This window comes from Hevea brasiliensis, chromosome 2, assembly GCF_030052815.1.
Source record: "Hevea brasiliensis isolate MT/VB/25A 57/8 chromosome 2, ASM3005281v1, whole genome shotgun sequence".
NCBI classification, from domain to species: domain Eukaryota; kingdom Viridiplantae; phylum Streptophyta; class Magnoliopsida; order Malpighiales; family Euphorbiaceae; genus Hevea; species Hevea brasiliensis.
In genome coordinates this window covers 71,343,403-71,357,121 of record NC_079494.1, presented here as the reverse complement: position 1 = coordinate 71,357,121, position 13,719 = coordinate 71,343,403, and the positions used below count along the sequence as shown (strand labels likewise).

The following is a 13,719-nucleotide window of genomic DNA, read 5'->3' as shown; positions in this document are numbered from 1 at the left end:
TCTTAAATTAAGATCAGAAGGAAGATGATGGAGAAAATTTTCTTTTTGAAGAGAGAGAGAGAGAGAGAGAGAGTCGGCCAAAAAGAAGAAGAAGAAGAAGAAGAAGAAGAAGAAGAAGAAGACTAATTTTATTTTTCTCTTCTTTTACTTTTAAATATTTTAATTTCCTTAATTATAATTAATTTGATAAGTGTCCACATTTAATTCCATAATCAAATGTATTTTATAATTCTTATTAGGCCACTTGTCAAGTTGAGATAATTAGGAAATTAAAACTTTAATTAATTAGTATTATAAAAAAAATATATTAATTAACTGTCACTTTCTCTCTCCTTTGACTAAAGTCAAAATTAAACAAATTAATTTCTTACTTTATGAATAATTAATTAAATTTATATTTAAACACTTTAAATATTAACTTGATTACTTCCATTGATGAATTTAGTTTCAAGTCATGCTAGAGACCTTGCAATTTAATTACAAACTAAAAATATTAATTTGATTAATTAACTAAAGCTTTTAATCAATTAATCAAATTAATTTGGCTTTGATCATATTATTCTTTTGTGTGCAACTACCTAGGTTCATTACTAATTGACAATGAGAATAATATTAATTCTTTAATAATATTGGAACTATTCCATACTAAAATGAAATACCCTTTTCATTTATTGTTCTCATAAACTATGATTGACACCTAGCATAATGTACCACGGATACCCAATTAGTTATGAATTAATCCTTAACTCATGAACCTTGACCATACATACTATGCACTAAAATCTCTCCGTTACAAAATCCCGATTCTAGCTAGAGTCATGGTTTATGTCAAACTCTTATTTCTTAGAATCATATGTCCTTATTTTAATTCTAATTCTTGAATAATAAGACTTTTCAGTCAGACACTCTTTTCTGACTAAATCTATCTGTCCTGACCAGGAACTTAACTTATCAAAAACAATTTAAATGGACATAGGATTTTATCCCTATTTACTTAGGATAATGGATCTCATATTGACTAAACACGCATCTTCATATATAACTAGTTAGAGCCAATACATGCTTGTATACTTATACTTAGTACAAGTATGAAAGCAGTATCAAACTCAAACTAACTATATATAGGATAATCGTGTTATCTCAGGTTAAGGGATTATGTATTGATAAGAGTAAACTCCATGTACATATAATTTTATGTCACTCGTTTGGCCTACTTTTTTTATAAGTGCCCACTTTATTTGTTATATGACATGAGACTCACCATTCCATATCATTAGTATCACATACTAATTGATGGGAACAAACAAATATGACAGTTTATATGGATAAATCTTATCATCTGAAGTATCCAAAACTGTAAACCATAATTTATAGTACTTGTACAAGAATATTCTGTCGCTCATATTCTTAACACTTTAAGAATGAAACATCTAACAAGTTACTAAACGATATTTTCTATTAAATTTAAACCATTTAAAATTAAAAGAAAAAGATATATACCATTAAAAGGGAATAAATATTTACAAAGTACAATTTTAAGATATGTTTTAGAGCATACTACTAACATTCCTCTGGTCTGATTCAAGCCAGTGATGCTTTGGATTGAGTCTTCCTAAAACATAGAGGGTCCATATCTTTTCTATAATCCTATTGGACCTCCTAAGCTACCAGAATATTTTAATTATTTTCTATTTTTTAATTTATTTTCTAAAAATTATTTTATTTTTATTTTTATTTTTATATGTAGGACATTTCATTTCTTTAGTAGCTTCAGTATTCTTGAAGCCTTTTAAAATTATTATCATTGAGCTTTTCATTGCCTCAAATATGTAAACTCTACAGGTTACCAAATATAAGGGTCTACGTAATTATAGTATATATTTTTTAAATATCCTTTTAATCCTTGCATTATACAGTACTCATATCTAGCAAGATTATCTATTTACCAATAAAAAAAAAAAAGAAGAGATTTTATATTTGAATTTTTGCCGATAGAGTTTGATGAAAAAGTTGAATATCTTGGAGGGTATCTACACCTGAGAGATCCACTACTTTATTCTTCCACTTATCCCCCACATATTTTCCTTTTTCCACAAGTGGATGTGATTCTAAAGTTCTTAGCCAAGTCATAACCTCACTATTGCCAACCTGTGCTTTTGACATACGTATATGTACATGGACAGCATTTTTTACCTTAATTTTTACTTAAAAGTCATTCATATCTTCACCTTGCATTTTATTTAATATTTAAATTTTATAAAAATTATAATTATTAAACTTCTAAACTTACAAATGTGTAACTATTAAATTTTAAATTTGTTAAGTGTAATCAAAAGTTAAAGTTGGAATAAGTTATTTTTATAATTTTTTTTCTTTAAGTATCTTTATGAAATCATTAATTGTAAAAATTAAGTAGTTATACTTTTATAAAATTAGGTGTCGAATGTGATACATGTAATAAATGACTTTTCAAATAAAATCAAGAGCAAAAATACTTTCAACCAATTATATATTGCATTATTATTTATAAAACAAAAATGTTCATTTTTGCGAAATTAATACTTGACGATTTAACGGGTTTATATTACTTTTAGATTTGTTAAAAACAATCATGATATAGCAACCTAAGCTAATACTTATGATAGTGTCACGTCGACACATCTTTAACGGAGACATTTTAACGATATTTTTATTTATAAAATTTTTACCTCAATACTCGTTTCATAATTATTTTTAAAAGAGAAAATTAATATTTAATTTTTATATTTTAATAAAATTAATTATACGATCTTTATACTTTGAAAAATATATTATTTGATTTTTATATTTAATTTTTATTAAATTATTTAATTTCTCTATTAAATTTTTTATTATTCGTGCTATTTAAATTATTATTTACTCTCTTTATTTTAAGAAAATTAATTATTTAATTTTTATATTTTGAAAAATACTATTATTAAGTCCATCAATTTTAGTAAAGCTAATTAATTGATCTATGTATTTTTAAAATTATAGTATTTTGAAAAATATATTCATTGATAAAAATAAAAATTCTACTATGTGAAGTATAAATCTAAATTTATATTTTTTTAATTTTTATTTCCTTGGATATTATTTTTATACATTCTCAACTAGAAAATAATTTTTCTTGATTATTTAGAAATTAAGGAAAATAATTAACTTTTTTATATAGACATCTTATATTATTTTTATTAATAAATGAAAATAAAGAAAAAATGAGAGAGAATGGTACGAGTGTAAAGAAGAAAAGACATACAAGGAGAGAAATAAGAGAGGACAAGAGTATGGGGAAGAGGATTAGGATGGTTTAGATATAAAAAATAATTATAGGGAGTAATCAATGTGTTTTTTTTTTAAATATAAGGATTAACTAAATAATTTTATTACAATAGAGACTATAAATAATAATTTAACTAATATTGACTAATGAAAAAATTAATGAGGGACTAAATAATTTAATAAAAGTAAAATATACAGACTGAATAGTATATTTTTTAAAATATAAGATTAAATTAATTTTATTAAATATAAAAGACTAAATAGTACTTTATCTTTTTTAAAAATTATATTTGTGTTTCAAACTTAATTAATCTCATATTTAATTTAGTAGTTATATTTAATTATTAATTAGCAATATTTAATTTTAATAGTATAAATATAAAAAGTTAAAATTAAAAGTTGGGAGTGACAACCACTCAACCAGACGGCTAATTTGGGAGTGACCACCACTCAACCAGACGGCTAATTAATGAAAGAGGCAAAACTCAAGAACTCTTTGATCTTTTAACTTTTACATCTCTAATTATATACATAACATATATATAAAAGAATACATGTTCCCTTGCCATATTTTAATTTTATTAATTAATTTATTAACTTCTAAACAAAATAAAAAAAAATAAAAAATCGGATTTAATATTGCATAAAATCGGTTAATGCATGTGAAAACTCGAGTCTTTTTTTTTTTTTAAGTGCAATAATTGAACATCAAAAGCCAAATATTTGTGATAATCTATATTTATAGCTAAACTTTTTAATTTTATCATAAATTTCAGTCTTTGGAATTATATATAATTATGATTGAAGTTGAAAATTAATTTAGAGAATTTAAATTTTATCCACTAAATTTATAATTATGATAATTATATGTATTAATTTATAATTATAGTAATTCAAATGACCTAAGAAGATTTTATATTTTGGTAATGAAATTGATTGATTGTTTCAAAAATTATAACTAAATCAATCAAAAGAATAAAATCAATTCATTTAAAATATTTATAGATGAATTTCTATATTTGAGTAATAAAATTTAGTGCTTGCTTGACATTGAGATTCAAGGATAAAAACTGCTTTTCTAAAAAAATAATAATAATTTTAGATGCTATTAAAAAAACGGTTAGAAAAAAATTATTTAATTATTTTAATATTCTTATAATTAAAACTTATTAAATTTAATTTTAAATTATGTTTTTTAATACTCTCTAACCAGTATATTTAAAAATATGATTTTTTTTTTAATTTCAGTTACAATAACAATGCCAATAGATTAAAGTTTATGGTGTTTGGTAACATAATTATAAGTTTAGTAGATAAAATTTAAATTTTTTTAAAATAATTTAATTCATTATAATTGCACCAATTTTAAATATTGAAATTGTTAATATCTACATTGGTTTACAATAAGTTAATGTATTTCTTGTAAAGTTTTAGGCACTTCTCCTCCTTGAGCTAACTTTTGGGGATGAGTTTGGCACAACTCATTTTCTTAAAATGGTATTAAAGCTTCCCAAATTAATGTTGAGCCTCCCTTAAGTTTGGTTGGACTCTTATAAATGTTTCACATTCCAATATTTGGTACTGAATATGAAAGGTGTGTTAATATTCACATTGATTTACAATAGGATAATGTACTTTTTATATAACTTTGAACATTCTTTCTCCTTAAACTAACTTTTGAGAGTAAGTTAGATTCAATATATTTTCTGAAATTTATGATCTAAAATTAAATCATTTGGCTATAATTTTAAACTTTACCATTAATTGTTAAGCTTTTTATCTCCAATTAGCCTCTAATATTTTTGATAAAAAAAATAAAAAGGAAAAAGGGAGAAAAGTTGAAATTTGGTGGATGGAAAAGAGATTTGGAATCCAGCTAAAATCACAGAAATAAAATCATTCTTAATCATAAGTTGGACTTGAGAGAGCATTTGTCCCCACTTAACAGCTGTTTTCAAGTAAGAACCTATTTTCCCACAAGTCACGCCATTTTGCGTTACATTTAATATCATTATCATCCCAAAATTTCCATGCCCCACCCTTCCAGCTATATCTGAAAGCTATCTTCAACTTCTTTTTCATTACCTCTCTGTTTTTGCTTTCCTCTTTTTTATTTTTTATTTTCAACCAATAAAACCATGATTGCAGTTAGTCGTTGATGAGAATTTTGGTATGCAAAGATACCACGATCTTGCAAGTTTTCGTTGCAGTTAAGAGTCAATTTTGAGTTGCTAAGCCTTTAATGTCTAAGTATAGGTATTTTTTATAAATATATTTTTTGAATTAATAAAAATACTTTTTTTTTTAATTTTTTTAATTATTAAATATTAATATTTAACTTTTAATTACCAACAACTAATTGCAATTGCTGAACTAAAATAGAATTGAAGTCAAACACCAATTAATGATTTAAGTGAAACTCTATTCTAAAACCTCATATAATTAAGAGATACGATAAATATATGAAATAAAAAATATATTTTATAATTTCAATTATATATATATATATAATTTGATTGATGAGATATAATAAAATTTATAAAAATTATTATAAATATTAAAATTATAAGGATTAAATTATTATAAAAAGTAAAATGTGATGAATAAAATTGTTATAATTTTTTTAACTTAGTGTAATTTTAATAAAATAATTATTTTTTTTAATAGAAACATAACTCAAGGACTAAAAATTAAATTATGATTTTTACTATATTTTAAGAATTAAATTACAAAATACCCTTAAAAAGAGAAAAGAAATTGGCTTTTCTAGCTAAAACTCGAAATACTAATAGGAACAAAAATAAATAAATTAGTGTTTCAATAAACTGATGATGATATTTCTCAATGGTAAAAGTAAATACAAGGTTAGGGCAAGAAGATCAGAGAATAATAATAATAATAATAATAATAATAATAATAATAATAATAATAATAATAATAATAATAATAATAATCCAATTCTCTAATTTCCCTCAACCCTCCAACAATTCTATCCCCGGCCTGTTACAAATTGAAATGTGGTCTTTTCTTCTAGAAATGTCACAACACTGGTTCCAATCATTTGTATATTTTACAATGTAATTCTTTTATAAGTACTTCTCCAAAGAATTAGCTAGATGAATCACATATAGATATACACATTAAATGGGAAAAGTCTAATTTTTTTCCCCTCCAAATCTAAAAGAGTAATCCAAACCAGAACTTGGATATATATACAAAGGCTCTCTCTCCAGGGCCTCAATGATCGATAATTATCATAGCTCAACTTTCATCTGAGCTCCAGGCATATTTGAATCTGCTGCACCAAATAAATAGTGGAATTCAAGACCTTGAACTCTACAGATTATACCAGAATTTAATTTATTGAAATTTTATACTCACCATGAAAGGCCTGCGGCTGCTGCAGCTGATTCTGTCCAAATCCCATCTGCACAACACTCTGGAGATCATCTTCCCAGAATGTCGAAACCTGAAAGTGGCAAAATTTCAATGAGATTATGCAAGCCCTGGCAGGATATTCAAATTTAAAAAGAAATGGAAATGCATACAGCATTTTCCTTCTCAATTACCTGACGTGGTGCATCTCCAAATCCATCAAGTGCAGGCAACTGCATACATTGGTTTCGCTTCAAAACAGCATTTAAAGGGTTCGTTGAGAATTGAGTTTCTCCATTACTAAACATGCCATTAGGCAAGGCTATCCCTTGCTGGGACCGGTAACCATAAGGGAATGATAGTGCTGCTGAGTTCTCCAATGGATAAAGATTTTGTGACAGAGATCCGCGAGATTGAAAAATCTGCAGTATCCATGATCATGATATTAATAAACATTTGCATCAAAATTATTTTCTTTCTTTTTTTCTTTTAATTAAAAAAACTACTAGTTGTTAGTCGCTGCCCCATTCAGCTAGAGGGTCTTTTACTACTAGTAGCTTATATCTATGAAGAATATGAGGCATTCTGGGTCATAAAAAATTCTAACAACGATCCAAACTTACATCCTTGGACAGAAGAGCTTCCATGCTAATATCCATTCTTGGATTAACAGTTGCCAACTTCATTGATAGAAACTGCAAATGAAATCAATGAACACGATTTCAATTTCTCTTCCACATTAAAAAAATAGAGGAGATGTGAATTTTGGGTTGGCAAAATTTGAATATATATATATATATATATATATATATATATATATATATATATATATATATATATATATACACATGCACACACACATATGTACCTCAACCTGCCGCTGCAATGACTGCACATAGTTTATAATCTCATCAAGCATTACTGCTTTCCCGGTCACCTTGCTGCAGCCAGGAACAAGATCTTGAAGGAATTTCATTCTTTCACTGATTTTCTCTCTCCGAACCTAATAGAAAACAGAAAATTTGAGGGGAAAAAAAAGAAGGAAATGTATGGTGTGAAAAGCAAAACAAGAAAACATAAAATTGATCAAATGCCTACTCTTTCAGCTAAGCTGTGGCTATCTGTAGCCTGACCCCTCCTGGCTCTGACATGGATATAGTCCTTGAGTGGCTCTGGTGGCTTTGAATTATCCTTATTCTGTTTCTGGTTTGAGTTTTCTTCTTCATTGGCCTTAGTTGAATCCTTTTCGTCCCCATTAATTTCCTTTGATTTGCTTCTTTTAGCCTTCGATTCATCCATCTCTGCTACAACCTGAAATTCACAATTGCACCATTAGTCCATTTCTTCTCCTGCAGAACTTTAAGAGAAACATTAAACAGTTCTCTCTGTTTTCTTACCTTGGAATCAGAAGCAGAAAGAGATGAAGAGGGAGTTTCTTTGGCTTTTCCCTTGGGAATTGCTTTCCTTTTCCTTGAATTGGAATCATTCAGGCCTTTCATGCTCAATTTCCCACCTGGGATCTTCTCAGAAACAGAAGATTCGTCTCTTGAATCTCCAAATTCTGCATTCTCTGGAGTTGAGGACCTCGACAACCTACTGAATTTCTTATCAGAATTTGAATTCCCATCAACATTGACATTCGCCTGACGTCCAGTGGCCTTCTCTGAGGGATTACTGGAAACTCTCTGGAGCTTATCTGGTTCAAGTCTAGGCATCAACCTATGAGACAATTCAGATTCATTCGATGCCAGATTCCTGCTACCAAAGCAGGAATACCTAGCAGCCCTCTCTGCAAATCCAGGGTCAGCAAGAAATGGTGCTAAACTTTGATGGTCTGGAATACCATTTCCAAGAATTGGCAGATTCCCTATGATCTGTGAGTCCATGATTGAAATATTCAGTTTTGGAGGGGAATTCAGAGGGGTACTATAACATGAAGTATTAGTACTACTGTTATTGTTAATATAAGAAATCTCCCCAGAATTACAAATGTTTCCTAATCTTCCAATGAGTTCTCTAATCATAACAGGGTCACCAACACCACCACTAGAAGGAATGGCATTTGATGTTGTTACAGGAGAAGAGACAATGGAGCTCAAAGCAGACGCAAAGGGATCGCTCTGATCCATTGAGCTGTCCCAATTGGGATTGAAAAAGCAATTGGGAAGTTGGTCTGAGCAACAATTAAGCTTATTGGATTGCATTTCCATTCCAAAACTGCAAGGATTCCAAATGGGCACTGCTGCTGTGCTGTTGGCTCCCTCATTCAAAAAGAGCTTTTCCTTTTCCATGAGAATGAACAAGAGAGGAAAAATTAGGGTGGTTCTAAGAAAAGTTTGGGACCCAGAAGGACAATTGAAGTCAGAACATACAATCAAGAAAGTAGTGGCAATTTGCTTGGAAAAATGGGGAAAAAGAAAATCTCTTGATGGTGGGTGTTCTGTTTTAGGACATACAAAGGAAGCAAGATTAGAGAGTTAAGGACATGTAATGATGGAGTTCTTGTGTGTCACTCTATTCAGGAATAATAGTAAAAAAAAAATTTTTTAAAAAAAACAATAAGGAGAAGAAAGGGCATGTGCGAACTTGAGCTAAGAAAACATACAGAGAGAAGAAGGAAAGGGAAGGGTAAGGAAGGAAAGGTGGAGATGAAAGTGGAGAGAAAGAAAGGGAGAGGGAGAAGAAAAGAAATGTCAGGTTGACCTTTTTCATTTTTTTTTTATTTTTATTTAATTTTTGTATAATTAAAAAAATAATTATTATTCTCACCATGGCAATGACTAAAGACTTTACTAATGCAAGATTCTTTGCCTAGAACTCCACAAAAGACGGGGGAATGCTGGCCCTTCAGCGTCAAACTAGCTTAGCGTCTCCCTCCTTACTTTTTAATTTTTATTATTTTAGAAAAAAAAATTATTTATCTTTTATTATTATGTTTTGGTATCATCCATTGTTTTTCATTTCATATATTAAGCTTATTTAATAAAAAATTATTAATAAATTTTATTTTAATAATATTATAAAAATTTATAATTTAAATTTTAATCAAAACTAATTATATTAAAAAAAATTAATCATACACACTAAAACTAAATAATTTATGATTTTTATTTCATATTTTTAAATTTATTCAATTAAATGAAAACGTCCATTTAATTACAATTAAACCAATCATTAGTATGTTAAATTCATCACATAATAAACAAATAATCTATATGAAGACTACAAAAGATTTATAGCAAAAGAAATATATATATATATATATATATATATATATATATATATATATATATATATATATATAATCTAATCTTAGTATTTAAATCATCATCCAAATAATAGGTAGTATATCTTGTTTTCTAAGGAAATTTTAATATGTTATATAACTATGTGTACTATATAATTAAAAAAAATTCTTTTTTAAAACTCTTATTGTAAAAATAAAAAATTTTACTATATTAATAATATAACTATTTGGCTACTATGCTGATATTGGAGTTGATGAAAATGAATTTGACTTGTCTCTATTTCTATAAAAAGAATGTAATAGTTTAACACGTTAAATTATTTTTAAAATTATGAGATATTAATTTCAAAATTATAAAGAAAGAAAAAAAAACTGCCACTGCTTTTGTTGCAGCTCATCAATGATTAGGGTGCAATTGATTCTCATTTAACCATGATTGATTACTGCAAAGGCAATTATATATATGTATGTATAGATTAATCCTTTTGCCCTCTTAAGTAGTTGTTAGGAGTTGTTTAGAGTGGTTTCAGATCCAGATTTATTTTCAAATTATTCACTTCTTCAGCCATATGCAAGCCTTACCCAATATGGCCCATTAACCATAGCAACATAGCTACGCTAAGAATGAGATTTTATTTTGGAATAATTTACTAAACTTCTTTAAGAAAATTAATCACTCTTTTCAAAACAATTTGTTTGGATTTTTCCCTTTTAATTTAATTACACTAAACATTCAATTAAAATTTGTTATGTATTTTAATACTGAGTTTTTAAATACAAAACATATTTTTAATTTAAAATTTTACTTTTATTCTTAAATAGTATTTCTTTTAAAATATCAAATAGAAAATATTTCATTTAGAGAAAAAAGAAAAAAAAAAATTTAAGTGTATATTTTATCAAATACAAGAGAGATTTTTTTTTTAGAAAAACAAATAATTAGCATGATTCTTAAAGTGAATCTGATAATTATTTGATCAATTGATTTTCTTTATATCAAAACATTAAATATTTAATGGTATATATTAAAGATTTAATGCCTGTTTGAATCAAATTTCAAAGATTAAAAAGTAATTTTCAGAAAATGTTATTAAAAAAATAATTGAAAAAATTATTTTATTATTTTAATATTTTTATGATAAAAATATATAAATTTATTTTTAAATTAAATTTTATTCTTTAATTAATATATTTAAGAAATCACGTTTTTTAATAATAGTTTTGATAACAATAACAAATACTAAATAGATTTTTAATATATATATATATATATATATATATATATATATATAGTGGGAAAGGTGGAAAATTTTGTCTTCTCATTCTACTTTTTAATCCAATTTATTGTATTGTATTTTTCCTATTGGTTGTTGTTGGTTGGCATGTGCCAGTGAGAGAAAGAGAGAAAGAGTCATAGAGCCTCCTGGTTAAAAGAACTTGGTTTTGAGCTGTCCTTTTCCTTCTTGTCTTTATCGTTATCAATTTGAATTTTGATGCAACTTATTGGTTCTTTGTTGGTGGGAGAAAAAAAATAATAGAGGAAAAATAAAGCTGGGAAATAAAAATAATATAAAATTTATTTTTTTATTTAAATATTAGAGAGAAAAATTAAAAAAAATAATTTTTTAAATAATAAAATATTTATTTTATTTTTTTATTTAAAATTAAAATAAATAATTATGATGATAAAAAAGTAATTTTATTTATTTTTTTACCTATTTCTAAACAAAAGAAGAGAAAATATATTCATTTGTTATTTTTTATCTTTATTTTTCATTCTTATCAAGTTTCCCATGTTCTCAAATAAAAGAAGAGAAAATATTTTTATTATCATTTATAATTTTCCTTCCCTTTTTATTTTCCACAAATCCAAATATAACCGGCATATTTCTTTGTGCGTATAAAAGACTTTAATTTTAGATGGAAGGTTTAAAAATTTTTTTTTTTCTGTTTTAATAACACAAACGCTAATATAAAATTAACATGTAAAGTATATAATAATATTTAATTTATTTATTTTACATATAAATTTATTTATTTATATTTTCAATATATGATTAGTAAAATTTAATTAAGAAAAATCCAATTGTATTATTCTAGAGATCTATTACACCTTCTTTCTTTTTTCTTTTTCTTATTTTAAAAAAAAAACATAAACACAGAATGTGAGTGACCATCTTATTAATAGTGTGAATGCCTTCTAATTAATACTTTAATAATCAAATATTTGTTTAATAATACTAAAGGTAAGAAATTTAAATCTTATTAATTAATCCCTCTTCCCCTTTAAAAATTTCTAAGAAATAATTATTTTGAATGGGTACTGAAAGAATATGACTTCCTTTATATTGTGTTAAATGAATATGTAATTCATTTGATTTTATAAAAACTATATATATGTAAATCAATTTAATAATTCATATTTTGCTTTGATGAAATTTGACATATATGTTAGGCTATTTTTTCTAAAGAAAATAAAAGATGTGTAGAATATCTCACATGCTGGGTAGAAAATATTGTACATATTATATATGCACATGCATGATAAATTTCATAAAATTTTAATGGAATTGATTTATACTAAGACTTTGCTTGTTTCACAAAAATAAATTATATATAAAAGATATTTTTTACAAAAAATATTTTTTAAAAAATATTTTTTATAAAAATATCTTTTTCCTATTTGATTGTAATATTAAACTAATAATACATATTTATATAATTTATATGTAAGTATTTTTATATTTTAATAAGGTTATAAAAATTTAAAAAATAAAAAATATTTTTTTAAAAAGAGGAAGTTTCATATTTTCTTTAAAAATAATTTAGTTTACCTTTTCATTAGGCACATTGATTTATTTTCTTAAATATTCAAGTACTAAAAAATATAAAAAAAATATATTTTTAGAAAATATTTTCTATAAAATAAATGTTTCCTAAATAAACTTTTAAATTATTTTCCTACATGGGCTTTTTTTCCAACAGAAAGGCATTAAATTTTATTTGTATATTTAAGGTCCACGACAAAAGTATTTATATAGGTTGAGTTTGATGAGCTCTCCATTCAAAAGGCAAAGATTAATCCAACTTGACGAGCAATACGTCTTGTCGTCGGACCTTGACTGTATGAAAGCAAATAAATTGAGGTCCTGTTATTGAACATGTAGTTGCCAAGTTGGTAAAAAATTAATAAGACATGCATGCATGAACCCGCAAATCTATCAAGTAAATATCCAAAATTTCCAATTAAACCCACCAACTTTTACTGTTTTATCCCACCTTCCTCAGTTTCTTCACAATCTCTCCAAGCAAACTACCTCTAAACTAATTTTTATATTAGTTATTTAATAACCCATTTGACATATTACATCCCTACAAAGGCTATTACCACCCCTACATATTCAAAACCACATCCTAACAAAGACCAGAAAAGTGGTCCAAATTCCATGTTCCCATGAAATTTTTAGGGTCTATTTGTAGTTCTGTGGGCCGTCAATGGTTAAAAGTTCAAAAGCTATTAAAAATTTTTAATAATATAATTATAATTTTAAATTATTAATCATTCTTTTTTTAAAAAAAATTATATTAATCAAACATTTCAAATGAACGATTAAAAAAATAAATACTGAGTTAATTTTCAACTGCTAAACTAAGTGGATACTTAATTTATGAGTTTTAAATAATATTATTATTCTATTTTAAAATTTTTCCACTAAAAAAATTAATTTTTATTAAAAATTTTTTTGAGTTAAGTCATTTGCAATTTTTCTTAGGCCTGTGGTGTCACATTGCCCCGT

General features: G+C 25.7%; 1 protein-coding gene across 2 annotated transcripts; it reads right to left on the bottom strand.

Annotated features, from left to right (window-relative positions):
* Window positions 1-6,211: 6,211 nt before the first annotated feature.
* Window positions 6,212-9,346, bottom strand: LOC110661884 (transcription factor bHLH62). 2 transcript variants are annotated; one of them, XM_021820697.2, is made up of 7 exons: window positions 8,073-9,346; window positions 7,774-7,986; window positions 7,544-7,678; window positions 7,299-7,370; window positions 6,870-7,097; window positions 6,682-6,769; window positions 6,212-6,598 (listed from the first exon to the last, which is right to left on the bottom strand). In XM_021820697.2, the coding sequence occupies exons 1-7, from the start codon at window positions 8,964-8,966 to the stop codon at window positions 6,555-6,557; spliced, it is 1,674 nt and encodes a 557-aa protein (XP_021676389.2). In that variant the 5' UTR covers window positions 8,967-9,346; the 3' UTR covers window positions 6,212-6,554. The 2 variants fall into 2 exon arrangements, with proteins under 2 accessions (XP_021676389.2, XP_021676391.2); XM_021820699.2 differs by having other exon boundaries at window positions 6,212-6,595.
* Between the last annotated feature and the right edge of the window lie 4,373 nt (window positions 9,347-13,719).